The sequence below is a fragment of the Phlebotomus argentipes genome, unplaced genomic scaffold (assembly GCF_947086385.1).
Source record: "Phlebotomus argentipes unplaced genomic scaffold, Phlebotomus argentipes genome assembly contig_39, whole genome shotgun sequence".
In the NCBI taxonomy this organism is placed as follows: domain Eukaryota; kingdom Metazoa; phylum Arthropoda; class Insecta; order Diptera; family Psychodidae; genus Phlebotomus; species Phlebotomus argentipes.
The window spans coordinates 1,666,143-1,693,284 of record NW_026776182.1 but is presented as its reverse complement, the minus strand read 5'-3'; the positions used below and the strand labels follow the sequence as shown (position 1 = coordinate 1,693,284).

The 27,142-nt window shown below is 40.9% G+C and overlaps 4 protein-coding genes across 7 annotated transcripts; 2 read left to right on the top strand and 2 right to left on the bottom strand.

Annotated features, from left to right (window-relative positions):
• The first annotated feature begins 3,658 nt into the window (after positions 1-3,658).
• On the top strand, positions 3,659-17,789 carry LOC132263703 (uncharacterized). Its single transcript, XM_059763619.1, has 2 exons — positions 3,659-6,164; positions 13,205-17,789. Exons 1-2 carry the CDS (start codon positions 5,872-5,874, stop codon positions 13,701-13,703), a joined length of 792 nt encoding a protein of 263 aa, XP_059619602.1. The 5' UTR covers positions 3,659-5,871; the 3' UTR covers positions 13,704-17,789.
• Positions 17,790-18,541: 752 nt separating this feature from the next.
• On the top strand, positions 18,542-22,004 carry LOC132263622 (hypoxia up-regulated protein 1). 3 transcript variants are annotated; one of them, XM_059763454.1, is made up of 3 exons: positions 18,542-18,685; positions 18,797-18,923; positions 18,988-22,004. In XM_059763454.1, the coding sequence occupies exons 2-3, from the start codon at positions 18,804-18,806 to the stop codon at positions 21,649-21,651; spliced, it is 2,784 nt and encodes a 927-aa protein (XP_059619437.1). In that variant the 5' UTR covers positions 18,542-18,685; positions 18,797-18,803; the 3' UTR covers positions 21,652-22,004. The 3 variants fall into 3 exon arrangements, with proteins under 3 accessions (XP_059619437.1, XP_059619438.1, XP_059619439.1); XM_059763455.1 differs by having other exon boundaries at positions 18,542-18,696; XM_059763456.1 differs by having other exon boundaries at positions 18,546-18,630.
• On the bottom strand, positions 21,996-24,751 carry LOC132263623 (armadillo-like helical domain-containing protein 3). Of its 2 annotated transcripts, XM_059763459.1 has the most exons (4): positions 24,641-24,751; positions 24,201-24,486; positions 22,728-24,143; positions 21,996-22,476 (listed from the first exon to the last, which is right to left on the bottom strand). In XM_059763459.1, the coding sequence occupies exons 2-4, from the start codon at positions 24,457-24,459 to the stop codon at positions 22,106-22,108; spliced, it is 2,046 nt and encodes a 681-aa protein (XP_059619442.1). In that variant the 5' UTR covers positions 24,460-24,486; positions 24,641-24,751; the 3' UTR covers positions 21,996-22,105. The 2 variants fall into 2 exon arrangements, with proteins under 2 accessions (XP_059619442.1, XP_059619441.1); XM_059763458.1 differs by having other exon boundaries at positions 24,201-24,736.
• Positions 24,752-24,956: 205 nt separating this feature from the next.
• Positions 24,957-26,758, bottom strand: LOC132263762 (uncharacterized). Its single transcript, XM_059763711.1, has 2 exons — positions 25,346-26,758; positions 24,957-25,268 (listed from the first exon to the last, which is right to left on the bottom strand). The coding sequence occupies exons 1-2, from the start codon at positions 26,047-26,049 to the stop codon at positions 25,001-25,003; spliced, it is 972 nt and encodes a 323-aa protein (XP_059619694.1). The 5' UTR covers positions 26,050-26,758; the 3' UTR covers positions 24,957-25,000.
• Positions 26,759-27,142: the final 384 nt, after the last annotated feature.

The window sequence follows — 27,142 nt, the reverse complement described above, 5'->3', positions numbered from 1 at the left end:
ATGGCTTAAAAATATGTATGTATGTATACTTAAAAGGCACTCTAGGAGTATTATTTTATCAGAAAAGAAACTTAACAAATTGTAAACGTGGTAAACCTCACCATTGTAACGCCACGATAACCGTATACACACATTATGTAGCATTGAAAGTGTTTTATTTTCCAATGTATTTAGAGAAAAGAAAGTAGTTTACAGTTTTTGCCATAGTTTGAGGCGCGTAAGCTGGAGGAAAAATGTAAAGAAAACCGTGGTTTTGCTTTTTTGGCAAAGAACACACATTTTAGTGTGTGCGATTCATTAATGGGAAAATTGCTACTACGCGGCATAATTGTATGTATGACAACACTGTGAAAAATTAGTAAGATAGAGGCAGTGAACAAACAGGCAAAGAGTCGAGCAAAATGTTGCGATATATTTATTACCTTGACGTGCTTAGATGTGTAAATTCGTGAAATAAATTCACTTTGAGGCGCTTCAAGAGCATTCTCAATGTATTCGAAATAAAAGTTTAAAAATATTGTATCTTTTATCGCGTTTTTTCTTTTTTTCTCTCCTCACAAAAGCCCATATTTCAGTTAATGCTTTTGGGATCTATATGATGATGTTCTCTCCGCAGCATGATTTTTGCTCTCATGCAACATTCTGTGACGTGTTTGTATGAATAAAAGGGGTCATAATTAATGCTATATTCCCTCGCGCTCTCTTCTTTTCACTCTGCATTTATTAGAAGCAATCGTCACTTGGCAGTGTATTAAAATTCTTCTGTCATGGCATTACGAATGATCAATTTCCCCATATTGTTGGCTTGAACATGTTGCATTTGACCATTGTTTCATGGCTCTTTCTCCGCTTTAATTGCTCACTGTGGCGAACTGAAATGGGCGTGTATGTGTAGTGCAAGTGAGACAAAGGAGTTGGACGGCGAGGCAGAATATTGAAAGACACTGGACATCCATTTAATTTGCAGCTTTCTTTATTGCCCACTTGCGCTATACTTTTGAGAGCTTCCCAGCGCGACAAGCAAGTGTGAGAGCGTGTGTCCACAGATAAATCCCAAGTTCATCTGAACCCGAGCATCACTGCCGCAAGCGTAGTGACATATGAGTGTGTGTGCATGTGTGCCACGAATAGGGGGTATTAAGGCAAGCTGTGCATTCTTCACTTCAGAGACACCCAGTTTGGAATCTCCTTCGCTCTCATTCTTCCTCCCGTTCGCGTGAAGAGTTCAGGAGGTGTCGGGCGAGAAACGGACACGAGTGACAATAAAAGGTCTTTCGGGGGCGAAAACATACAATGAATTATGTCCTCAGCGGATTCAGAGACTCTAACCACCCACGAAGGCACCCACTCGGCAGCGAATCTGTCCCCTGCGCGGTGGCTTTCCTCCTCCCGGAAAAAAAACACCCCTCAAATGCCACAAAGTCACCAGCAACAGGAGAGAATTGTAATTCAGCGATAGACTGAATTATACGATTTTCATGCTTTATTAATTACACATTGGCACAGCTACACTGTTCACACAACTTCCCCCACACGCAGTGCCTCTCTCGCTGCTTTATCTTATCGGCAATGCCAAATAGGAGGCACGATGGGTATGTTGGGGAGATGCCTAATGTGTTACATGATATGGTGTATTTGTAAATGACGAAGAAATAGAATTAATGAATATCAATCGACAGTCTAATTCTTTGATTGATTTCCAGTCGCTTTTTTATCCGGGTGATATAATCATACGTAAGGTCCCCAATTAAAGTGACAACGTAATGGCTTAATACATACATATGTACATACATGTACAAAAATTTAATCTTTTGATGGTTAAAAGTTTGGTTATATTTTTGCTTGTGGATTTGGCTCATGATATTTTAAGGTGGTTTACGCGTAACGCTGATTCACTGTATTTTTCAAACAACATTATTGAAATTAGAAAAAGTGCCGAGGGGGGTTTGAGGCTACTTAGTTCAGAGGACAGAGAATGAGTTCATTTTTACATAAAGTTAAGGGTCTCTTTCTTTTAAATTACCCACGTGAAATTCATGAGTCTCTGCTTGGCATTCATGGATGCTTCCAGACACCAGAATCCTGGCAGTAGTTTGTCACTCTGGTTGGACCACTTCATAATGTACAAGTACAGCTTTCCTCATTTATTCTCAAATCATTCCATATATTTCTTGGTGTGCCATTTGAAAAGAGAGATGACCCTAAATAATATACGTTATAAATTGAAATATATTTTTGGTTGTGGATTTCCAGAAAAGTGTGTTTCGCTTGTTGCTTAAGATTAACTAGAAGATATTTACAACATCCGGATTGTCAGGTAAGTAGCTCCGTCAATAAGGCAACCTTGAAGGCAATGCCCGTCTACTTAAAACTATCCATAGACGAGTGGTTTTCTTCTTTAACTACCTGATTGTGACGTTTCAAAGTGGCAAAAGAGAGAGAATTGTTATGCACTTAAAAAAAAGGATTGGTCATTGCTTTGTCTCGCTTCTGGACTTTTCAGGTAAATTGAGAATTGTATTGTGAGATGACTATCAGCATTATATTACATAAAATGAATAGGTTCGATAAATTATTATTCAGTTAAAACTATAAATATGGTGGAGCATTTATCGGGGTGGTGTTGAATTTTACCCAAATATCCAATATTGTTCTGATCTGAATTAATAACTGGAATCGATGCTTGGGAAAATACTATGAATTTCCCCCTTATCAATTTCCAACCACAAACTCTCTGATGATATCCGCTGTTAGACCGTGAAGTGGCACAGTTGAGTCGAAAACGTGTGGTGAGAGTTTTTTTTTCTCTAAAGCTTTGGTCTGTGTTAGTTTTGCCTCTTATTCTCGGACGCAGAAAGAAGAGTGATTTAGTGTCTCAGTCGGGTTTCCCATAAATGGTAAAATGTCGATATTTCAGCAATTTACATTCGGGAGTGTCGCATATCATTAATTATCACTATTATGACACATTGTACCATAGATCACACTTGGCCCTATGGCAGATGCTCTCATCACCATCTCTTTGTAGTCGCGCTCAATTGGCTCTCCTCTCACTCTCTGCGTCACTAAATTGGCTACGATGGCCAAATGAGTGGCCGCGTCATAGGCATCAAACATAGAGGACATATTTTCAATCTACTTGCTACTCGCCTTTAGCACGCTCTTGGCTGCTAAGCTGACAGCTGTTGTGCTGCCGCTCGCTTCTTTAGCATATCAATCCTCCTCGGGGCGAACAGAATATTGCTCAGTGCATATCCGCATAAAAGGCGTAAGTGAAGTGGATACTACACGGAATTGCTGTCGCCGTGTGTATCATATTGTTGAAGGCGCACAATCGCTTCTGAAGTCATAAATGTGAAATAATAATTATTACCACTGACTTGTCACGCACACACAAATGCCACTGCTCATGGCCCCCACCACTCGCCGAGAGAGTGAGAGAGGGAGAGCAAGGACACCACTACACATGGGGTGGGGTGTGTGAGTGAATTGAAATTTTATTTGCCTCTCGTGCCAGATAGAGAGAATCAAGTGAAGATATCGGCATTGCTCGCGAGCATCAAGTGAGAAAGTGAGGGCCCACGAGAGCGTGAGTGTGTGCGGTGAGAGCGAGAGAGAGTTGAGCGAGTTAACGCAGTCGGATAGCAACGTAGTGTATGGGAGTCGGAGCAGCAGCTCAGCAGCATAGCGCCCAATGTCGGCTACTTGGGAGCGAGCGACATAGCAGTCTGAAGAAAGCGCTCCATCAGTGAAGACGCAAAATTGTACGACGTGGTGTGTTTCGAAAGTCGTTTCAAGCGATAGGGTACCCCCACCCCAGGCACCACATTACTCTCTTGTGTGCAGTGTAGACACACAAGTTGAAAAGCTATTAATCTGAAAACGGAGGCGAGGAGAGTTGCGAGAGAGTAAAAACTGAATAATACTCATTCGAGGGTGAAAAAACTATATCTGAGTTATTGATAATATTTTGACAAATCCGAAAAATAAGATCCGTGTGTGGAGTAGTGATATGGACAATGGACTCTAGAAGATGTGCTTTTGCTGAATCTTCGTGCTGACACTTCTCCAAGAAGTTTAACTGTTGTTTGTCAACGAGTGTTTTTTATTCCACTCTCCACACTCCATGTTCTTGATTTTTTCTTCATGTTGTAATCTAACACAACAAATTGGGCTCCACACATACGTTTAATTTTTTTAACGTAACCTACATTCTTCTGCGTAAAGTGCAAGAGACAAAAAAATATATAAAGTAGAGGAAAAAGAAAAGGCTAGCGGCAAGGCCGAACAGTACTTCTTTGAGTGTGAATTTTAAGTGATTGGTGTGACTTATTGAGCCAATTTTTCTGTCGTGGACTTCAGCAATCATCCACGGGACAGGCAGTGTAATATCAAATAAGTGAATAGAGCAATTCACCATCTGATGCTCTCTATCAGTGTGTTATTTAGACTTGAGGATTTTTAAAAATAGCAGATAGTGCATGTGAAGTCTATTGGCTGTATGGTATACCTTAAGCGAAGGAGCTATATATGCTGCGGTTGGACTATTTTTAGGATACCAAAATATACACATCACACATTTTAATGCTGCCGCTTTTCACTCTCAAGTGTGTTGTGTTTTCCCTATTATATTATATGGATTTTTTGGATACACAGCGACACATTTGATCAAATTGTGTCAATTGCGGTCACACCACAATTAACAAGTCTGCGCCAGCAAGAAGCAACAGCCAACAAAGAGATTGAGAGACTAGGACACAACAAAAGCCTCCTGATCAAAAGTGTGTTGTGCTGGCGAATTGGCACAAAAGGAGCAATTGTGAATAAAGTTGAAATTGGTGGAAGAGTGAGCGAGAAGTGAGCTATTGTCACGCACAATTTATATTCAATTACTATCGGAAATAAGTGAGCGATAAACTTTCAAGGTATCCGCATTTAATATTTACCGTGGATACTCGGCGGTGTACTTGATACAGACGTTTGGAAGGCATATATGTAGACGGAGAAAAAAAAACACAACAATAGAAACGAAACAGTGTTGAGCAAATAGTGAAAGGACTGAATACAGAGGCGCGTACTGATGAGAATTTTTGGCAAGGTGAAAAATTAGGCGGAGGAACCTAAAGGGGAGAGAGAACCAAGTGCATCGATCTCTCATACTATCAGGCTCAGGCAGTTCAACAGCTGATAGAGGTGAACACTGTTCTCTCGCTAGTTTAAATGCCCTCAGGTTTAAGTATAGCCTGAGTGGTGTGCGTGAGACCGCCAGCTAGAAAGTCCCTCGTTAACAGTCGACCATCAACACACTCGCGAATCGAGCTGTCGATGGAGCATAGAGGAGAGCAGCCGTGAAGTGTGAATGCTGCATAAAATTACGCTTCATTTTGAGCGTAAGTGAATCCGCGGCTGATTCGGATCTCAGGCAAAGGGCACCCGAAGACCTACTACCCCGACTTGAGAGGGAGTGACGGGTAGACGAATTTTGTGATACTACCCCAAGTTGAACAAGGGACGCTCCTGACATAAAAAGAGCAGAAATCCAAGGGATTTTCTCAATCATACCCTGACGAAGTGAAACATATTTTCACACATACAGGAGTAAGAGGAGGGAAAAAGTAATTTCTTATTAAATAATAAATATTGTACCACCATATACAAACGAACCGTAGAAACCCATAAACGCTTAAGAGGGAAAACCATATCTCAACAGTATATAGTTACTATATTATCACATCTACAACAATATAAATAACACTGTGAAAAAAGAGCGCGAGGAGGGCCACAACGCTAAAGCGGTAGAAGGCGAGCAAAAAATCAAATACAGAGCCAACAAGCAAGTGAAGGAGAAATCATCTGCACACATTGGCAAACATGACTCTCCCCACCACCACGCTAAATGCTTCCGATGACGATTCGGATATGTTCGGACCGCCGCGTTCATCACCTTTACGCCACAATAGGCCACGGGTGCCGATGATTTCGGCAAAATTGCGCCTGAGAGAGGAGAGGAAAAGGATATTACAATTGTGTGCACATAAACTGGAAAAGATTAAGGACTCTGAGGCAAATCTGAGACGGAGTGTCTGCATCAATAACACATATTCACGGCTAACGGATGAAGTGAGGAGGGAGAAGCAGAGCAGATATTTAGCAAATTTACCAAAGTAAGTACCGTACCGAAAGTTACATAAAACCGTTGCCTATGATGACGGTGTAGCGCCACGGCACTGCGGTAGATTATTTTCAGTGGGAAACATAGGACGAGTGGCTGTCGTTCTGTGACATCACCGATGGCACATCGAGATTTCGGGCGACTTTTCGGGTAAATCGCCCCAAAGCTCAATTGTTCAGACTGCCACGTTGATGGCCTTTCGGGAAACCAATTCACTGAGCCCTATTAAAATCCTCATAATTACATCACACTGGGGTGAGAGACGCTCAAACGAAAGCGAGCAGTGTAGGTCCTTTGAAGATGTGTGCCACGACAATTGCCAACGAGTGGCATTTCGTGAGAAACGAAAGTTTTTCGGGAACTGTAATCGGGGAGGGGAGTTTCAGAGTGCAGGCAAAATTACAATTCTCAGTTCACAAGACGCACCCCCACTCATTCTATCCGTTTGGCAAACTTTTCTGCTGAGATTCTTTTTGCTCTTGCCCACTCTATCAGTTTACCAAATCCCCTGGACTTTTGTCAGTTGCTAGGACGGGTTAGTTGAAAAGTTCTGAGGCATTTCGATATCTCAACATCGAATGATGCTTCGTATTAAATTCCTGGGTCTGTTACAGACACAATATCAGTCAATATAGAAAGTATAGAATTAGCATGGATTTTGTTGCTACACCATATACACCTACTACTTTTAAGCAACTCCACATAGCTTGAAATTATACTATGATGCGATGTGCTTCCCCTCGAGTCGCTTCGACTCAGAATTATTCAATAATTGACTGTATTGGGGGCTTCTGTTTAATGTAGTTGAGGTTTCAGGCTGAGAGAGGCATCAAAGACGACAAATGTGTTTTTATCAAATAAACCTTAAACATTACAAATGAGATACGGTTATCACAGTCAATTTATTGATTGTTGCTTCAACTAATTCGACACTTTGTCGTCACTTGGCTAACGATATGCCTCAGCAGTTGGGATGAACAAAGGCGCGAAAAATATTGTGTGACGCTCACAATACTGAGCTACTGTGATTCTATCCGAATGACTTGGCTAATTAGTTTGAAATTTCGTGATTTTCACATGCACCACATGATCAATTTGATACTGAATGTCTTATAGCTTAGTTTGCACCAAGATTATCAAGTGTGATAATCCATTTAAGTGTGGGGGTCGTTGTCTCTTTGATATTCATTCAAGATTCTTTTCCTCTCCGTCTTTATCCCTCCTCAAAAATATTCCCTCCTATTGAGTATTTTGTGCTGAAAAGACGTGCGCGGGACACGAAAGAGAATCAGAGGAGGACGGAAAAAATGTAGAACAGCCGGAGAGAAGGAAAAGAAGAAAATTTATCTAACTGGTGGTTAACACAAGTATGACGACGTTGACGTCGTACGAGTGCTCATCTCACACTCTTGGGTGAAAAAGTATACGGTGGAGAATGATGTGGATATTACATAAGTTGGGTGAGAACGTAATAAAATTGTTACATTTTATACAAAATTAATTAAACGCCAGACTTATAAATAGCTCGCGATCATCTAATTTTAGGAGCATTAGCACGTACTACATAATGCATGCAAATTCACTCCTGCGGTGCAGTATTTTCACGGAATATAAATAACTCCAATCATCATTGCTATTAAATGCATTTGACACTTGTTATAGTTTTCCCTCTCTGCTTTAGTGCAGAAGAAAGAGGCAAGACAATATAGAGAGTAAGTTGTGATATCGCGAAAATTGACACAGATGTTTCAAACCAACATAATTGCACTTAGAAAAGGTGCGTAGAAATGTCTGGTGTTACTATGATTGTGTGGTGGTGTTTTTTTTTCAAAGTCGCATTTTCAAGCTGTGAATAATTTCAACATGTACGAAAATTACTAGTTTAGTTTCCTGCTACATGTATAGCACCAAGGTCTATTTATTCTACCAACGCAGCCTTGCCTTGAGGAATTTGTGATGAGGCTAAAAGAAGGGGTGGTGCGCTGAGCACATTTTACACATACAAGTGAGGGGATGAGGCTCCTGAATGACCTCTTTTCCGCATCTCTGGGCAACACCTATATCGATAAGCGATAAATATTTGATGACTGAACGGTGGTCAGCATTTAAGATGTGCCCTCGTGCAATAATTAAGAATATCCTGTGATTTTTAGTAATTGGGACACAGTTCATAGTTCAGAAGATGAAAAAAATGAGTGTTAGACAAAATGGCTGTGTTAGAGACTCTGCAGGCAATGATGATCCTAAGAAGGGAGATTGATAGTTGAGGATTTTCTCACTGTAACATGAATGTATGTTGCAATACATGGAAATTTCTACTGTGTATTGGAATTGTGAAGAAAAGAAATGTAGTCTCGAACAATTTTCTCCCTATCTTCGTACCGACATTTCACTCCTCTTGATCACCCCGTGACTCTCTTTTATTCAACTCTGTACTTCATATTGGCAGTGGTGAGCTATAAGTTTTCTCTCCCCTTACTGCGCCCTTCATCGCATGAGTTATAGTGTACAAATTTATTATTCAGCGAACAATCTCAAGTGGCAGTTTTCAACTCTGTGTAGAAATGTATATATCACACATTTCGTAATCGATAATTACTCATCTTGCATGCAAATAGAACATGCATATCTCTCCAGAGTTGAAAGCACACATCAAATTTTGTTGGAGTTGGAGAATATGTTTTGAAATCGACTTCCATCTCTCATCTCTTTGACAATACCCGCGCGTCTCGGCATGAGCATGTAGTTTGGGCGGACAGAGTGTGGGTGCCTTGGACCCTGCATAGCATCGCTTCGTTGATTAGAAATGGAGTCTCGCCGAGCAAAATAGGAAACGTGAAATTAATAAAGCAAATTGCTTCATTGCACTACTTCTGGTTCAATTTTTCCCGTTGATCTCTTTCTTTTTGTCGCCATCGCTCAATATGTCGAAGGGAAAAATTATGACACATCGTTCATAATACGCATATAATAGCAAATTCCATACGATGGAATAAAGTGGCACTGTTGGAACTGAAAGTGGATCTCGCTAGTTTCTACATAAAATATGACACTTTGCATATGCATGATATATCTTTAAGAAGAAAACTCGCTGAGACTCGTAATTTTTTTTCTAATTGATAAGCACTTTTGATATGCCTCACTTCAGTCGAGTATGACATTTTTTATCATGAATAGTAATGCTTTATTGATTAAATAATAATGAAACAATTTTGGGAAAAATAGCAGGCGACAGTTCTCACTTGATGTTATATATCGTGAAGATTAATTGAGTGTTCTAGTATTTTGTCGACAGTGTCATATGGTGCGAGTATAGTAGTAAATTTGAGAGTTAATTTCATTTTACTATCTGGGAGAAAAATATGACAGTGAGCGAGTTTATGACGGGGAGACGGTGGTAAAAGTTGGGTCCCAAAGCGCAACATTGGATTCGGTCACTCCACTTTCTTGTCACCTCACAAAAGTCGCCTTGTAATATCATCCATGTGTCGTTTCAATTCTCCTTCCAAGCATAATGAATACAAATTTTGTGACACTTCACCGCGACGGTTGTTTACTTTTATGATGTCGCGAGGCAGAGAGCATATAGTGGCATATTGATTCACAAACTGCGCACATTTTTCGTTAAATAATTTCTGGAATAAACAAAAATATTTGTCTACGCGGATTGGGACAATAGTGGACAGTTCAAGTTTGTGTTGTAGTTAAAGTGAAAGACCAACAGCATGCCACTGATACCACTTTAGCTTTAATTTACTGATTTTCTATGCGTAGAAGATTTTTTTCGCCGCTCCACGGGACTAAAGAGTGTAAGTCAGAAGTTAAGCGGTGGCGAAAAGAAAACTCACACACTGATTTGAATGTGTTTGATGATTTCTATACTGTGTCGTCCTATTTGGAAATTGTAGCGGTGTTATATCAATAAATATCCGACTATATATACATACATCATATATATATATATAATATTGCACTCATTGTCTATATGGTTAGTATGGCAAAAAATGTGCTATGAAAATTCACTCTATCTAATACCATCTTATTATTGAGAGCGCGATAGGGGGGAGGGAAGGAAGAGAGATAGTGAATAGAAAGTGGTGGTAGGGGAGAAAAAATTGAAATTGAGGCAAAAACACGAGAAAAAACATAAACAAAGCGCGCAAAAAAGAATATGTCTTTCGTCATATCAGCTGTGTTCCACTGTAAAGTTAGTGGATTTACCCGTGCAGAAGCATGTATGTGTGCGGAAAATCGCCGAGAAATCGACGGTGGAGTGTGAGTGGCACAACACCTACGTGGGAAGTGAGCGTTAGGTGTATTCTGGGGAGGACAGAGAGAACGCGAAGTAAAAAGGTTGTACATAATACTTTCGTCTCTTGGCGAACTATAAAACATCTCACCATGGACTCTGTAGTCAGTGAACCAGCCACTCAATAGCGGTTCCCAATACACCGCGGAGAGCTATAGGCACCCATGAGATTTTAAATGGGGTATCTGCACTACATTGAAAAGACACACCGCGCAAATCCCACTTCTGATAGTGGAACCAATCAGGTACACTCACACCTTGCACCTTACTGAGACGCACGCTTGTGGTCGGACAAGGTGAAATGGGGAGACGTGAGAAATTGAGATGGAATCAACAATAAAATGCTATGCCTTAGATCAGATTAATATACAACATAAGCTGTTAACTACCGATACCTCCATTTCAGTATGAATATCGGACTTTTTCTATCGGGAAAGCCCCTTCTCCGTCATTTGTAATTTATCTACCCGCCCCATTGATACGCGCATAGAAAGAGACTCCGTGAAGTGGAGGATGTAACATCCCAACTGGAAGTCACGCAAAATATAGTTGAATTAACAAATTTCACCGTTAGTGTTTATTATTCACTTGAGTCTTTTTTTTCTTTCATTCTCCCTTCTCGCTTAAATTTCACACACATGAACATAAAGTGGAAAAAATGAACAGTAATATTTATGGAATAATGATAAATGTATACATAAAAATTTGCTGCACAATCTCGAGTATAAAACGGTCAGAGGAATGAATTTCTTGGCGGGAGCATAATTAAAGAGAATTTCTCCAATGTTCCTCTTCAGCTTTGCATCCCAACGAGGGATTTGTGTGAATTCTCACGATGAAAATGGAGATTGGAAAATGACTTTATTGACTTATTTCTCAGGGAAACTTACGCAAATTAAGTGTAGAGATTCCTTTGAAAGTCTAGCTTACTTCCAAGAGGATTGAACCAGAAATTTCGTAGGAAAACTTAAATTTTCTCAATAGTCCTCTTGCAAGTAGAAGCAAATATCAATATCACTGAAATTAAATCCATCTGCATCCCACGAAATGTTACACGAAGCACTACGTCGAGAGAGCGAGCCTCTATTTGCGGCACTTCTATTGGCAATCCCACTTGTGAACTGTGCACCAAATTGGGCGCTAATTTATGTGCGTGCTAATTCAAATTCAATTAAAGGTATTTCTCGCGATGCATCAAACAAATCCACCAGATAAATATAGACTGAAGAGCAAAAAAGTGCGCATTAAGAGACCTAATGGAAAAATCAATAAGATGATTTTGCAATGTAGGCAAACAATCGCGAGATGCAGTGTGTCAGTATTTTCCAATCTTCTCTTCTCCGTTTTAGTATCGACAAAGAAAAAGAGCAAGTCTGGAAGGTTGGCATGAAAATAGAGCTCAAGGTGATGAAGAACCTCATGCCAGTGATTTATTTCGCCAAGGAAATTTCTCGATTGAGTCTCTGTTGCTAATTTACCCAGAGACTGCGGTGATTTTCTGCACTTCTCAATCTCTGCCGATTGTTCGGGGAAGTGGAAGAAAAAAAACTGATCAATTATATTGTTTATGGAAAATTCAGTGTTTCATTTCACTACGAAGTGAAGGAATACTCATGATGAAAATAAATCACTTTGTTATCCTCTTTGCTAATCGCTTCTTCTCTGACTGCCTCACACTTTTCAAGACTTTCCTTAGGAAATTGTGGACATAAAAATGATATTAACCTCTACAATATTGGTTGACTGCGTGTTAGCAATTGATTAGGTGACCTCATTCCTACATAATGTAACGTACATACATACATAAATACATATGTGTTGCTCATATACAGTGTGTGGGAAAGGCGAGGCGAGAGGAATGTGAATTTGTTGAAGTACAACGACGTCACGTCTGTCTTTTTCTGCCATCCAATATTACATTTTCTCCCTGATTTAAGCTCATGCAATAACTTGGCAATTAAACAACTGATAAGACTTCAGCTGAAACACACATATTTACATTGAAAATTTCAATGGAATTTTCGGGATTGGAGCACACTAGCAAAAAGCAACAAGGAAGGCTTGCTTTTGCTCTTGTGTGCGATCGGGGAATGGCAAGCGCTCATACGCAAATTACATTGTGAATAGATTAATATTAGCAACGTAATTGGAATGTGATTCTATGGCGCTAACTTTTTTCCCTGCCACTGACGACACTATAGTTGTTTTTCTTTCCAATTCTCTGGCACTGAGAAGATACTGTAATTTTATTTTGTGATGTGTGCTAAAGTGATGACGTATGCTTTACAGTGAAAAACACACTTCTTGCTCAATAAGACACGGGGTTTACACCACAGCGGGAGATTTAAGGTGTTTTTATAGCGAAAAGCAATGAATTCATGGTAAATTTGTCGGTGAAATATGAAAGAAATATACTTAAGAATTTATCTGATTGATAAACTTTTCTTAGAAATCTCAACTATTACGTTTAACACTAAATACATTCACTATCGAGCAATATATTAGCGTTGCAAACAAATTCTATTGTATTTGAACTACGTAGATACAAGTCAGAATTACGTTCTTATACGCTGTTCTGCATTATTTTTCTTCATTTCTTAACTTGACACCTAATACACTAATTGAATTTTGTAAGGATGCTATAAACTGTCATCATAGGCTTTGATCAATCGTTATAATTGTAGTTGAAGATTGGAATCTTATCTACTTTTTCCATCTTTCAGATCTGAGACGTCCAAGATGGACAGTGTTTCACAAATCAGCAGCTCATCAGGCAACAATTGTGATGTTCCCGCCACAACAGTGAAGCCCAAGCGTGTATCCTCTGCGACGGACGCGGATCTTGAGACGCTGGATCGTGAAATCAACGCCTTAGACGCAGCGATGCCACTCGTGGACCCTGAAATTACGCAGGGCGCTGAGCAGCTGGAGAAGGCATTGGTGTCACGAAAGAGGACGCGTATGGAAGAGGACAATGACCGGCTGGTGCGTGAAGCTTTGTCTCAATTCTACCTACCTAGCCCGCGTCTTCTGTCTGGCATCGATGACTGTCCGCTGGTGGCGGAGAAACGGCCCAAGACGGACATTGAGTTGGACCAGAATCAGCGCGAGTTTGAGGTGATTATGGAGACTCTGCGACTGGGTGACTCCTGTGGCCAGGCCGCCATGATGAGTGACAACGGTGTATTCCACAACCTGGTCGTGGCGTCGCTGGAGACGTGAAACAGGCCCCCTTACGGTGATTTTCAGTATATTAACTAACAATCACCGCTTTGGCATGATGTCCAAAAGAGGTTTGCGATGTAAATTCTTTCCAAAATTCACCCACAATTCGAGAAAAAAAAAATTACAAATGCGCCTTAACAGATTGGGATCGGGAGGGTGGAATACGATCCATTACGATTAGCATTGCCAATTCAGCAATCCAACAGCGAAATGTTACCGTGCAATCTCAATGCGTCGCCAATACTTTTGCTACTTTATCCCTTCCTCGGCATCCACTGGTGTATTTCATTTCTTCTTCCAACTCTACTCAATTGTGCATTGTTGCAAAACATTCACTCCAACCATTTCGAGAAACACTCACATTATAAGGCGTATATTTCACTTTTTATACATACTGCCTTTTTTGTCTTTGACAACGTCCAAACTCTCCAAAATTGTACACCTCTTCGGCCCGATTTTCAACACGCAAGAGTTGAAGAGATTTACAGGTGAAAAATTGTCGACGTGCCATAGTGAAAAGTTGGTCTTAATAACTCGCCATGACACAGAAAAATATGTCACAAAACTCCTCAATGAAATATTAGCAATTAATGTTGGTGCGAAAGTCAATTTTTCCCGCCGAAAAAAGCTCAAGGTGCACTATCAAAAAATTATATTGCACTTTGATAACAATCGAATGCCACACTGTGCCCTATTTATGGGCCACAAACTAAATGGAGTGTTGAATAAGAGTGGTTGGAGGAACACCCTCCAGAGTGGGAAGAATGAATAACGCCAAGAGAAGCCCGAGAATATTACTGTACGAAAACACAACACATTATTGAGCTGTGATATTATTTAATAAGGAATTATATAAAGTTGTGTAAAACGTAATGTGACTGGATAAATTACTGCTAACCGGAAGAATAGACGAATTTCTATCCACTTTTTGTTACTTTTTCGGCATAATTGTTATGCTGAACGTTATGCAAATGACATTGACAGATAATTAGTGTCAAAAGTGGTCACTCGGCTGAACTCGTGACTGCTCGGCATCAGTGAAAATGTCATAATTCAAATGAAAACGCTACATTGAAACGCCGTTGAAATCTGTTTATGCTCAGTGCATAAGCTCTAAAATACCATAATTTGAGATAGCTTAATTAAATTGAAGCAGAAGACGTTCTATTGACAGAATTGCCCTGTAAATTTATGACATATTCCAAATTTGAGAGCGAAAATGAAGGAAAGAAAGATGCAAAAATGCACAGCGGACAGTGAAACAGTTTATTAGCAACTGAAAACTAATTGCAGTCTATATACACAGCAAAATCCACACAATATTATTTATTAGGTGCAATGATGGTAGGAATAAAAAAAGAGAGTACATAAATCAGAGAAATCAAGGCGGGTTAGTTTATTAGCACAAGAGAGGGCATGGAAGAAGCGAAAAAACGGAACAGACTACCAAAAGACACTTCGTGGCTGTGAAAAAGAGAAAAGAGAGACACAGCGAAGAAGAGGATGATAAAACTTTCACGCATCAATTCTTCGAGTGTGTTGTGGTCTGCGTGTATTGGTAGAATTGTAACAAGAGTTGACACCTGTTGCCCTGCTCATATCTAATTAAAATACTAACTAATTAGAATCCCCGAAAAGAGTCCATCGAGGGGGGAAATGCAAATGGACAACGTGAACAATATCCAACCGCTTTTGCAATTCAATTGACGTCCTCAATGCGACATCGCGCGCGCCAAAAATCCCGCGCTTTTCCCTTGAAACCTCTTCCGCCCCTCTTGCCAACAAAATGAAAGAGAAAAGCATAAACATTTTGCTAGCGGGGAGACGAAAAATCATTCGTACGTATTGTTGAATTCTCCCTCCTCTCATGGAAATTTTTCACGCGTAAAATCAATGTGAAAATCGTTGATGAAGCAAACAGAGCCGCGGTTAGGAATTGGCACGAATGAGAGAAAGAAGCCACTGAGGAATGACAGAAATAATGGAGCGGACTGCATAATGTTTTTTTTTAATGTAGGAGCTTTTGAGTTTACTTTTCCGTTCATCATGATCTTTTTTTGGGGTACAACATGAGTAAATAAAAATAGAAAATGCATTTGAAAATATACTTCTATTTTAAATAATAAAAGGGTCAGTATTTACTTTATTAGGAAATAATTTAAAAAAAAAAATGGTATTGTGCATCGAAAATGAAGTTAGTTAATTTAAAATGCATGACAAACAATTTTACAATTCTTCTTTTTTTCAAACAATATCTCAAATCACGATTTCTGTCTCTGCTGCCCTTAGATTCCGTGCAACACTGTAGAAAAAGTCTATTTTTCCGCTCTTCTGCGAATTTTTTTTTGGAAAATTGTTCATTGATTGTGTCGCATTTTTTCATAATTCCAGAAAATATATACATATGTATGTATGTTCTGATATTTTACCGATGATAATGTAAACCACTCTCCCGTATCTCATCCCTTTGGCGCATTCTCTTCAATGTTCTGAGTAAAAATAAAATAGGAATTATTTCATGTGAGGCACGTGCTGTAAAATTCACACACGAGTCATATTTAGTGCGAAGTGGGAAAAAGCATTCTGAGCACTGTGAGCAAGTTTATTACTTTGTCTTTTTAAAGGCGACACCATGATGAGGTGAATTTTAGGCAAGTGTAAAGCAAAGCAAAATGTGTAAATAGATAAATCTCGCAAATTGTATTTAGGACCAAATAAAGAACGTAAATTATTTATGCCAGAATAACTAACGTAACAAAATCTAAGATTATTGTTAAATAAGAAACACATGAAACATGATGAAAAACTCCAAAAGTGCTTGAATTAGTGATTAATTTGATGGTAAAGTGAGAGAGTGAAAGTGAGAAAAATCACTAACATTTTGTGGGCCACAGAAATTTTGTTGAGACTTCTCACACTGAAAACATTTACAAAAAAAAATAATAAGATTTCCATGTATATTTTCTTATGTTCAGGAATTAATCAGAAAGATCTCACATTGATATCAAATTTCTGGTGTTTTTTGATGATTTATTTTGTAATATTGTGTAAAGAAAACCTATGACAAAAATTGTTATAAAATGGCACACAAAATTTCAAAGATTAGAAATCTTGTAGCGAAAAAAAAACATGAAAAACAAGTCAGTTCCAAAAAGTAGAATGCCAATAAATATGATTAATTATCAATTAATAATAAATAAATGTGTTTATTCTTATAAATAGATGTGAAAAGTAGGAAAAATGCGCGAGGATATGAGAAAAGTCCTCTTGAGCGTTTTAAATGATGAGAGAAAAAACTTAAAGATTTATTATACAATTAATTATAAATTATTATAAATTAAAATATACATGAGAAAAAATGATAGAAGAAACACTATAAATAGAAATATTAATTAATTTAGTCAATTAAGGGCATCTTGTACGTTATTTGACTTTTTATTTCCAATTTTTTATGTATATTTTTCCGTTTCACAGTTTTATTTGTTACAATAAATTCATGTATAGCGTAGAGAAATGACCAAAATATAAATTGAAATTTTTGTTTAGACTCCTTTTTTTTAGTTTTTTTTTGTATTTGTATCTAAACTTGTGGTTACCGACGTTTTTTATACTACAAAAATATAATTACTTTTTAGAAAAGAATAATAAAATAATAACCCGAATAGGTTTTATAATATTTTTGCATTTTTGTTTTCCGCTATTTTTTATTTGACACTATATTTTTTTTGTCAGTACTTTTCTGTTCAGCTCTGTCTTTAGCTCCTCGACCCATGAAAAATATAGAGAGAAAAAATATGCACTGAAGGGCATCGAGGGGGGCAAAGAAGGTGGAGAAAATGTGAAAATTTTCAGCAAAGAAGATGAGATGATGATGAACAAGCGACAGTATTTAGATGAGAAATATAACTGTAGCCAGAGAAGTAAATGATAATTGACACTATAAAGCTACTATTGATGAAATACATATACTACACATAAAATATATGTATGTATTATATGGATAAATTCAATATTAAACTCAATGGGTATCATTTAATGTTGTGTAGTAGAGTTCCATCTCCCACAATAAATGTACCTGGAAAAAATGAAAACAAACTGATTTTTTTTTGTATTTCCGATGCCACGTCGCATTCCCCGAGAAGCCCTTTCCCCTCCTCAACTCACACGTAATACCTGGTGAGTGAAAGTAATTGTCTCTCTCACCATCATATATTATTCAATTCACATCATTTCCATTTTCCGCGCCTCTTCTCTCACTCTGATGGGAATCCAGCGCCCGTTGCTCGAAAAGATGCAAATCTCACACGCATTACCACGCACTCACGGATGGTCACAGAAGAAGCAAAAGATGCCCGCAAAAGTCATTCTTCGCTGAAATTTGAAAGATTTTCATAGCTAACGAGAGACCAACAGCGGTCAAACTGTGTTCAGAGCTTTTGATTGATAACAACTTTCTGTCCCAAAAAGCTCTTATACAGTGTGTCTATGATATATCCAAGACACATTAACTTCCACAAATCCTGTTTTACCGACGACAAGTACTAAAATTCGGTTAGTATAGACACAAACCGCATTACAGTACTTTCGAATATATCGAATCACGTTAATTACCGATAAATTCAGCATTTTCGTGTATTATTGCACCTAAAGTGCTTCGTATTTGAGGTATTTGACATTTTTTGCCATACGACACGTGTGTATTGAGCTACCACAAATCGTTGATGCCGTTCAAAGTGGTCGAAAGAGGTGAATTTTTTGGATGTGTACTTTCGAAATACCCGTCGTCTTCGACGTGCGCTGTCGGCAACGTGGGCCAATCGGAGCTCTCCAGCTGCCTCTCAAAATTCTCCTACGAGGACCACGTCAGTCAAATTTTCACGCAGTTTAGCTGCTGTTCCGAGACTTTTTCGACTACAAATAACCAGTAAGGACGATCTTCACAAGCTAAAGTACTTTTCTACACACCTCTAGTTTAGATTGTGAGTGAATTGTAAGCAGAACACGAGAATTTACCTTGATTGGGGAATGTTTTCAAATAACCTCACATTAGAGTGTCTGCTAACTTTCCCTATTTCTTTCTATTTTCCCAGAGGAAAAATGCAGAAATTGCATGGGAAATTATGTGCAATTGCCTGCATTGTGCTGGGTATCCTGGCTGCCAATGGGGTGAGTGGAGCCGCCGTGATGTCAGTGGATTTCGGGTGTGAGTGGATGAAGGTGAGTTTCAGGAAGTGTATTTACATAGGTTGTGAGTGTTTGACTTATTGTCGCTCATCTGCAGGTGGCTGTGGTTTCGCCGGGAGTGCCAATGGAGATTGCTCTAAACAAGGAATCCAAGAGGAAAACAGCCTCAATGGTGGCCTTTCGAGATGGCATCCGGATCTTTGGTGAAGATGCCCAGAACATCGGAGTGCGCTTCCCACAGAACAGCTACGGCTATTTCCTGGATCTCCTGGGGAAGAGCATTGATAATCCCGTGGTGGAGCTGTACAGAAAACGCTTTCCCTACTATAAAATTGAGGCGGATCCCAAGAGGAATACCGTGGTATTTCGAGTGGGAGATGACGTATTCAGCGTGGAGGAACTCGTGGCACAACTGCTGCAGAAGGCGAAGGAATTTGCCGAATCCACAGCTGAACAGAAGATCACAGAGTGTGTCATCGTGACTCCCGGATACTTTGGTCAGGCTGAGAGGGCGGCTCTTATAGCGGCTGCAAGTCTGGCTAATTTGAAAGTTCTGCAGCTGATGAACGACTACACGGCCGTAGGATTGAACTACGGTGTTTTCCGAAAGAATCAGATCAACGAAACGGCTCAGTATTATGTGTTCTACGATATGGGAGCCTACAAGACCTCAGCGGCGGTAGTGAGTTTCCAATTGGTGAAAGACAAGACCACAAGGGAGACGAATCCAGTGATCTCTGTTCTGGGTGTTGGCTACGATCGCACATTGGGCGGACTGGAGATGCAATTAAGGCTGCGCGATCACCTCGCCAGGGAGTTCAATAAGATGAAAAAGACCAAAACGGATGTTTTCACAAATCCTCGTGCCTTGGCAAAACTGTTCAAGGAAGCGGGACGCGTGAAAAATGTCCTGAGTGCCAATGCAAACCATTATGCGCAGATTGAGGCCCTCCTTGATGACCAAGATTTCAAAGTGCAAGTGACAAGAGAACAATTCGAGGGACTCTGTACGGATCTGTTTGAACGTGTTCCACACGTTATCAACCGCGCTCTTACGGCTTCAGGGCTCTCCATGGATGTGGTGACTCAGGTGATTCTCTTTGGTGGCGGAACTCGTGTGCCTAAGGTGCAGGAGATCCTTAAGAATACTATAAAGCAAGATCTGGGCAAGAACCTCAACTCTGACGAGGCCGCCGCAATGGGGGCGGTATACCGGGCAGCGGACTTGGCCACTGGATTCCGTGTACAGAAGTTCTTGACGAAAGACGCCGTGGTGCTGCCCATTCAGGTGGTGTTTGAGCGCGAAGGTGACAGTGGAAGCATGAAGCAAGTTAAGAGAACTCTCTTCGGCCCGATGAATCCTTATCCACAGAAGAAAGTCATCACATTCAATAAGCACACGTCAGACTTCACATTTGACGTCAACTACTCGGAGTTGGATCATCTGGATAAGGGAGAAATCCCCTTTTTGGGTTCCTTGAACTTGTCACGCGTGGCACTCAGTCAAGTTGGTGAGACTCTGAAGGAGCATCTGGTGGAAAATGTGGAATCCAAGGGAATAAAAGCCCACTTCGCTATGGATGACTCAGGAATCTTTGCCTTGTCCGGAGTGGAGTTAGTGTATGAGAAGTCAGTGACGGAGGCAGCTGAGGAGGATGATGAGAGTCCTCTGTCCAAGCTGGGTAGCACCATCAGTAAACTGTTCTCCAGTGAAAAGAGCGAAAAGGAGGAGACCCAGAAAGAAGACTCTGATAAGGAGGAGACCACTTCTGAAACCCAATCAGAGGAATCGAAGCCTGTCAATGAGACCCAGGAAATTCCCGCGACCAGTGAGAGTGCGCAGGAAAAGACGGAGCCCAAGGATGAAGAAGCTCAAGCACAAAATAAGACTGAGAAACCAAGAATTGTGACTGTAAAGCAGGCAATTCCCTCAGATGTTACCTATCTCTTCACTCAGCCACTTACCGAGGACCTTTATCAGGAGTCCAAGAAGAAGATTGACGCGCTGGACGAATTGGAAAGACAGAGAACTCGCCGGGAGACCGCTTTAAATGCCCTTGAGAGTTTTGTCATCGAGGCCAATCAACGCATGGATCAGAACGAATACTCCAGTTGTGCATTGCCGGAGGAGATTGAGAAGATCCAGAAGTCCTGTGCTGAAACATCTGACTGGTTGTACGAGGATGGCAGTGATGCCGATGCCAAGACGTATGAAGAGAAATTGAAGGAGTTGAAGAAGCTGACAAATGACGTTTACGCCAGACATTGGGAGCACACAGAGCGTCCGGAGGCGCTTAAGGCACTCAAGGGTATGCTGGATGGTGCTGAGAAGTTCCTCAAGAGTGCCAGGAACCTCACGAAGGATGCCAATGCGGAGAAAGATGTCTTTACAGCTGTGGAGATTGAAACGTTGGAGAAGGCAATTCGAGAGACTGCGGAGTGGCGTCAGGCGGAGGAGCAGGAGCAGAAGAAGCTTGCGCGGAATGACGCTATTCGGCTCACGGTGAAGTCCATTGCGGATAAGATGGCCCTCCTGGACAGAGAGGTGAAGTATCTCGTGAATAAGCTCAAAATCTGGAAGCCAAAGCTCAAGGAGAAGAAGGCAAAGAGTAACGAGACGGAGAAAAAGGAGAGTGAGGAGGAGGAAGTGATTGCTGAGGAGGAACAGACGGGCAAGGATGAGGATGGACCGCAAATTGAGGAGCCTGAAGTGCCCGTGGATGATGGGGAGAAGTCTGAGCCTCCGCATGGCGAGCTGTAAGTTCGCGACTGTCCACGGAGAAGTTCCAGCACAATTTCTTAGTTCTTGTGATCAGGGCTCGTTTTACCAACCGTTTCCCCGGACCTTTTGCGGTGCGTGACTACATTCTTTGATTTGTACATTGACCAGGAGGATGCTGAAGATCGATTTTTTGAATCCCCCACACGTTAGAATCCATTCCGTCACTACCAACAACTTTTTTTTCGCATAGGGAGAGAGTGTCTACAGCGGGATGCACCCGTGACGTGGGAGGCCAATAGAGGGCGATTTATTTATTGCAAAAAAGAAAAATGGATAAATTAATTTGTAAATGAGACTAAAGAGAAAGAGAAAAAAAAACTTCATGCGATTGATATTCCCGAGTTATATTCCATTCTTAAAAACTCTCTACAGCTGTACAAATTGTGTGGAATTGGAGGAGAAAACTGGAGGTTAAGATACATGGGCGCCCCTTCTATTGGGGACTCAAGTAGTAGTTTGCCTGCGGAGCCGCGTGGGCCTCCTTGATGGCATAATAGATGTTCTTCCGCGTGTCCGTGACCACCTCACGCACCATCGATGTGAAGAAGGCAGCGTGTTTGGGCTTCTCGGCATATCTTTCGTACTGATCCAGTGAATCTTGCAGCTTCAGTGTTAGATCGTAGTTCTTGCGCACCACCTCAAGAATCTGATCTTCACTGGGTGTGGAGATGTTCTGTGAGTCGAGCCACTCTTTGATCTTGATCTGAAAATGTTTGATAATCGCCAAGATGTTCACCAAGGACTGCAGAAGCTTCAGCACATCGTCCTTGTACTCGCAATCAGGTATTGTGGTGTATCTCAGTACTGAAAATAAGAGTCTTTTATCGTTCTAAATATCACATTAAGGTGCATATGTTTAAGTAAATTTTGGTTATTATCTTGAACAAATATAATTTTTCCTTATGATAAGACTTCATTTCAAGTTTTCTTATCTCTCAAGAAAGCTTAGCTTCTTCAAACCTATTCATCATCATTCCTGGATTTACTATAAATACAATTTACAAGAATTCAGAACATTAAATATTTAATCTAAAATGAAAGTTTTCCAAACTCACCCATTGCATGAATTTCACTGAAGACTTTCTCTTCGCGATTGAGCTCATAGTAAAGCTCATCGTAGCTATTTGTGGTGGCGAGGAAGGTGTCACCGTATGTGATGAAGAGATTGAAGATGTTGACAATCTGGATGGCCAGATGGAAGATGTTGCACTTCTTCACCAGATTCTGCTCCTGTCCAACGAGAAACTTCAGCAGTCCAATCAGTGCTGACCACAATTCCTTCCACGGATACACAAGTCTCACGCGACAGCGCTTCTGGTAACACAAAATGCGATGGATAATGCCAACACACACCAGGTACAGCTCCATGGGAAACTTCTTCATGAGATGCGACACAATGAACTCCACCAGTAGGTCCAGCAGTGTGGCCGCCAGTGGCTGTGACTTTGATACACGTTCCCCAGGTAGTTTTCGGTGTCTCATCTGTGCTCGATGGATGAGGACTTTGAACGTGAGATTGACGTCGTGCATCATTGAGTTGGCGTACTGATCTTCGGCGATGCACGTGAGAATGAGGAAGCAGAGCTTCAGATTGATCGTGGAGGACTCATTCTTGTGGTCTTGCATCACAATGGAGCAGTACTGAAAGACCGCCACGAGGAGATTCGTGGGGAACTGCGTGACATCGATAATAGGCGCCGTGGCGAGATCGGGCACCGGCTGACTAGCGTTGAGGGTGTTGCTGGGCGACGGTGGTGCCGACGACTCCGCCTGACTGTGCGCCAGTGTTGGGATGAAGTTCCGATTGAGGTGCACGGCCTCGTACAGTGCCAGCAGGAGGGCGTTATTCGCTCGGATCTGTTGCACTTTATCACAGCCTTCGTCCGACACGAACATGTTGCCCACAATGTTGGACAGTGACGAGAACCACGACGATGACTGAGCCTCCGCGAGATTCTGCGTATACTGCCGGCAAAACTCGATGAGGGAGGAGGAAATCACTTGTCCATATCCATTCAGTGCCAATTCGTCAGCCAATATGGAAAGCTGCACGATGTAAGGATTCGGGGCCTCGTATTTTCTGTAGTTCACAAGGAGCGTCAGCAGAATGACGATGTCATGCCCGTGGAGGGCTCGCAGTGGTGGATCACTGAGGATGCGCACGAAAGACTCGAAGATGCTGTTGATCATAATGTACTCCAACAGTACATTTTGGCTCACATTGTCTGTGCCCGTGACCAGGACAAGCAGCAGCTTCAGGCACATGTCACGTGGGCAGTCTTCGGTATCACTGACCAGGAACTCGTTGCAGTGATGGACGAGCTTCTTCATCTTCTCCTCCGCCTCAGAGAAGCCCACCATCGTGTTGATGATGTCGAAGCCGGACTCAGTTCCCGAGGAGGACTTTTTGAAGATCGCATAGATCAGAGCGCAGAGGGTCTGCAGGGAGTTATACACTCTCTTGGGATGATCTGCAAGAGAAGTCAAAGTGAATTCCCAGACAGATGGAAACTATCCAGAGCATGTACCTGAACTGAGGATGTCTATGCATCTCGTGAAGAGTTCATTGATGTTTCCTCTAATCGCCATTAGTTGTTCATTTGTTTGCTTCAGCAATTCCGCCTCCAGGCTCTCTACATTCGGCTGCAGCAGAAAGAATTCATTCCAGAACTCTGGATTGCTGTTGCTGTTTGCCGGATCTTCACCCCGAAATATTAACTCATAGATGTACACCACTTTCTCCTTGGGGCGCTTCGATCCAGATCCGCTTCGCTTCCTGGATGTCATTTCTACGGCTACACAGCTCAAGGACCACTATTTTTCGGCACAAGTGGGTAAAAAACGCAAAATAAAAATCAAGAAATAAAGGTTAGATTTCACTCTCTGGGAGTAAATCAATTTTTCAGGACAAGCCAATTAAGTAGACGACGGATAATCACACGAGAAAATTCACTGAATCTCCACGTACTTATTTATAAGCGCATTTTTATAATTAGACCGTCGCAAAACAAAATAGACAGGAATTTTGGATATTTTTGTTGTGACGACGCTGAAGTTCGAAAAGTTGGGTGACATGTCAATTTCGAATTGGACGACTTTCTCTTTTTTCGACGAGCTTTCATTCAAGGGGCTGCGCAATGCGAAAATTTTGCACCCTTAGAAATGTTAGATGAAATTCTGATTTTTCAAAGGATTTTTCCAAAATTTTCAGCCGTCGCTTTGTCCGATGCAAGTGAAAATCAAGTATTGTATCATTAAATTTATTATTTTCCTTCAATTTCTCTGAAAAGTCAAGACCTTACTAGTTTCTGGAGCACTTCCGTTGCTTCTAAGGGCGGGACAATTGTTCAAAGTTCCTCAGAGATTTGTCGTGAAGCACATGATCAACCTCAGTGATGTTGAGAGCCAACCCATCATGCTCTGAACACTTAATCCCAGTGTATGTATTCCACTGTCCTCTGTAAGCAAACTCACAGAAGAATGTCCCATTTACGGCGATCCTGAAGCCACGTTCACCAAAGCCAAATGCGATCTTGAAGGTGCGATTGAACTGGAATGGAAATCCTCCGCCTCGTTCTTCGTCATTTGGATTGAATCTGTAGAATAAAATGAGCAATTGATTTAAATTATATGTCTTATATGTACATTAATTCCCAGATTTCGAGACACTCACTCCATTCGGCTGTTGACTGTGTGATTTCTCGCCACTTCTCTTTGAGAGAAGCGTACATTAAAGTGGAGTGCTTGCTTCTCCGTGTGTCCGACCAGGAAGCGGATCGCGAAGTGTCCCTGTTGATTTCCCAGGGCGGTCCCAGTCACGACGACCACATGACCCGCTTTGTAGGTCACGGGTAAGTCATTGGAGAAGGTAAACCAGGAAGATCGCGTCTGTACGGGTGGATAAGGTGAAGGATATGCCTTCCGATGGTCCACCTGTCGGATGTACTCCACATCCTGCAACACTTGTAGCACTGAAATCCTATTCAAACCCGTGCGGAACATAAATTCCGTGAAGGGTTGATCATTCAGCGCAATATGGAAGCGATCCACACCCACGAGAATGTACACCTGGAACTCCTGTCCGGCGATCAGGGGATTCCTCACATTATTGAATCCCGGCGTCTTGTCCTCCAGCCCAAAAGAGGGGCCTGTCTTGCTGTTCCTCACCACCGCATTTTCGCGAAATCGCACGGAGAGATGCAGCGGAACCTCAGCATGGCGCTTGTCGGCGGCCAAATTCACATCCAGTCGCTCGGCAGTGCGTGTCGTCTTGCCAAATATCAGAAAAATCTGCCCAAACTCCACAGGACACGCCAACTGGCCAGAGAATGATGTCGTCATGTTTCTGTTGGGACTAGCGCTGGATCCACTGCCCATTCGCGATGAGTAAAAGTGTGACTAAATTGGTGACTCTCCTTACTGCCATAACTTTTTTCCCAATTTGCTATTTATACTCCTCTAATCCACTTTATCAATCTTACCATATTACAGCTTATCTTTATAACTTTTGCACATTGGTGAAATTTTCGAGAAAATGATATGGAGTTTCAGTAAAGCGATAACGATTAACTTTACGTGTTACATTTTCTGATCAAAAATCATCGTTTATAAAAATAAACTTGAGAAAGGCTTCATACGTTGGATTCATCATCTCGTAGATATTCTTGAGTATCCTCTGCTTGATTACAATGAATAAAAATGAAAGCAGACGCATATTTATTGCTATTTCACCATGAAAACTAAGCTTCCTGATCATCTATTTCTGAATTAAAATCAAGAAAAAATAATTACAGAATTTTGTCGTCATTAATTATTAATGTGTTCACAGATGATATACCAGTCATCTTTCGAAGGACAGATACTTTTTCACTAGCATGAAATGATGGAATTTATTGCACGGACAGTAGTAATGAAAATTCAGTGAGTTGTGGAATGAAATGATTTTCAAAAAGTGTTAAAACCGCTAAATTTCATTAATAAATAATAGATTTTTTTTTCGCCAGATTCAATAGAGCAAATTCAATGGATAATATAGCGTTTTACCATTGTATAGTTGTGATATCTTCATTTTCATGATATCACTGATAAGTGCAGTGTAAACAAAAACACTAATTTTCAATTCCACACCATCATATGAATGTAGCAAAACATTCAGCGAGAAAGACAACAATTCTGGGAGTTTCTAAACACTAAGCGCATCTCGCTTTCCATTGCTCATTCGCAATTCAGACGCAAAAACGCTATTCTAGTCACCTAATTGCTTCTAAATGCGGAAAATACAGTTTTTTTTCGGTGGGAAATTGAGTCAAAATCCATGTTCGCGAAATGTAAATATTGGAGGTAAATAAATTTCGCTTTCTTGCTCACGAGAACGCGTGAGCAAGAAAAAAAATCGGTGTTGTATTGTTTGGACAGTAATTTGGTGAGTCAAGCAATCATCAAAATTGTGAACAAAAAGTGTTTTGTACAC

Bases quoted from the DNA above. Each gene is read 5' to 3' on its own strand.
- LOC132263762 (XM_059763711.1), bottom strand. From the start codon at position 26,049: ATGGGCAGTGGATCCAGCGCTAGTCCCAACAGAAACATGACGACATCA. The intron at 25,269-25,345 runs GTGAGTGTCTCG...TTTATTCTACAG, and splicing joins ACAGTCAACAGCCGAATGGA to ATTCAATCCAAATGACGAAG.
- LOC132263623 (XM_059763459.1), bottom strand. From the start codon at position 24,459: ATGACATCCAGGAAGCGAAGCGGATCTGGATCGAAGCGCCCCAAGGAG. The intron at 24,144-24,200 runs GTACATGCTCTG...CTTCTCTTGCAG, and splicing joins CATAGACATCCTCAGTTCAG to ATCATCCCAAGAGAGTGTAT. The intron at 22,477-22,727 runs GTGAGTTTGGAA...TCTTATTTTCAG, and splicing joins CAGTGAAATTCATGCAATGG to TACTGAGATACACCACAATA.
- LOC132263622 (XM_059763454.1), top strand. From the start codon at position 18,804: ATGCAGAAATTGCATGGGAAATTATGTGCAATTGCCTGCATTGTGCTG. The intron at 18,924-18,987 runs GTGAGTTTCAGG...GCTCATCTGCAG, and splicing joins TCGGGTGTGAGTGGATGAAG to GTGGCTGTGGTTTCGCCGGG.
- LOC132263703 (XM_059763619.1), top strand. From the start codon at position 5,872: ATGACTCTCCCCACCACCACGCTAAATGCTTCCGATGACGATTCGGAT. The intron at 6,165-13,204 runs GTAAGTACCGTA...TCCATCTTTCAG, and splicing joins TATTTAGCAAATTTACCAAA to ATCTGAGACGTCCAAGATGG.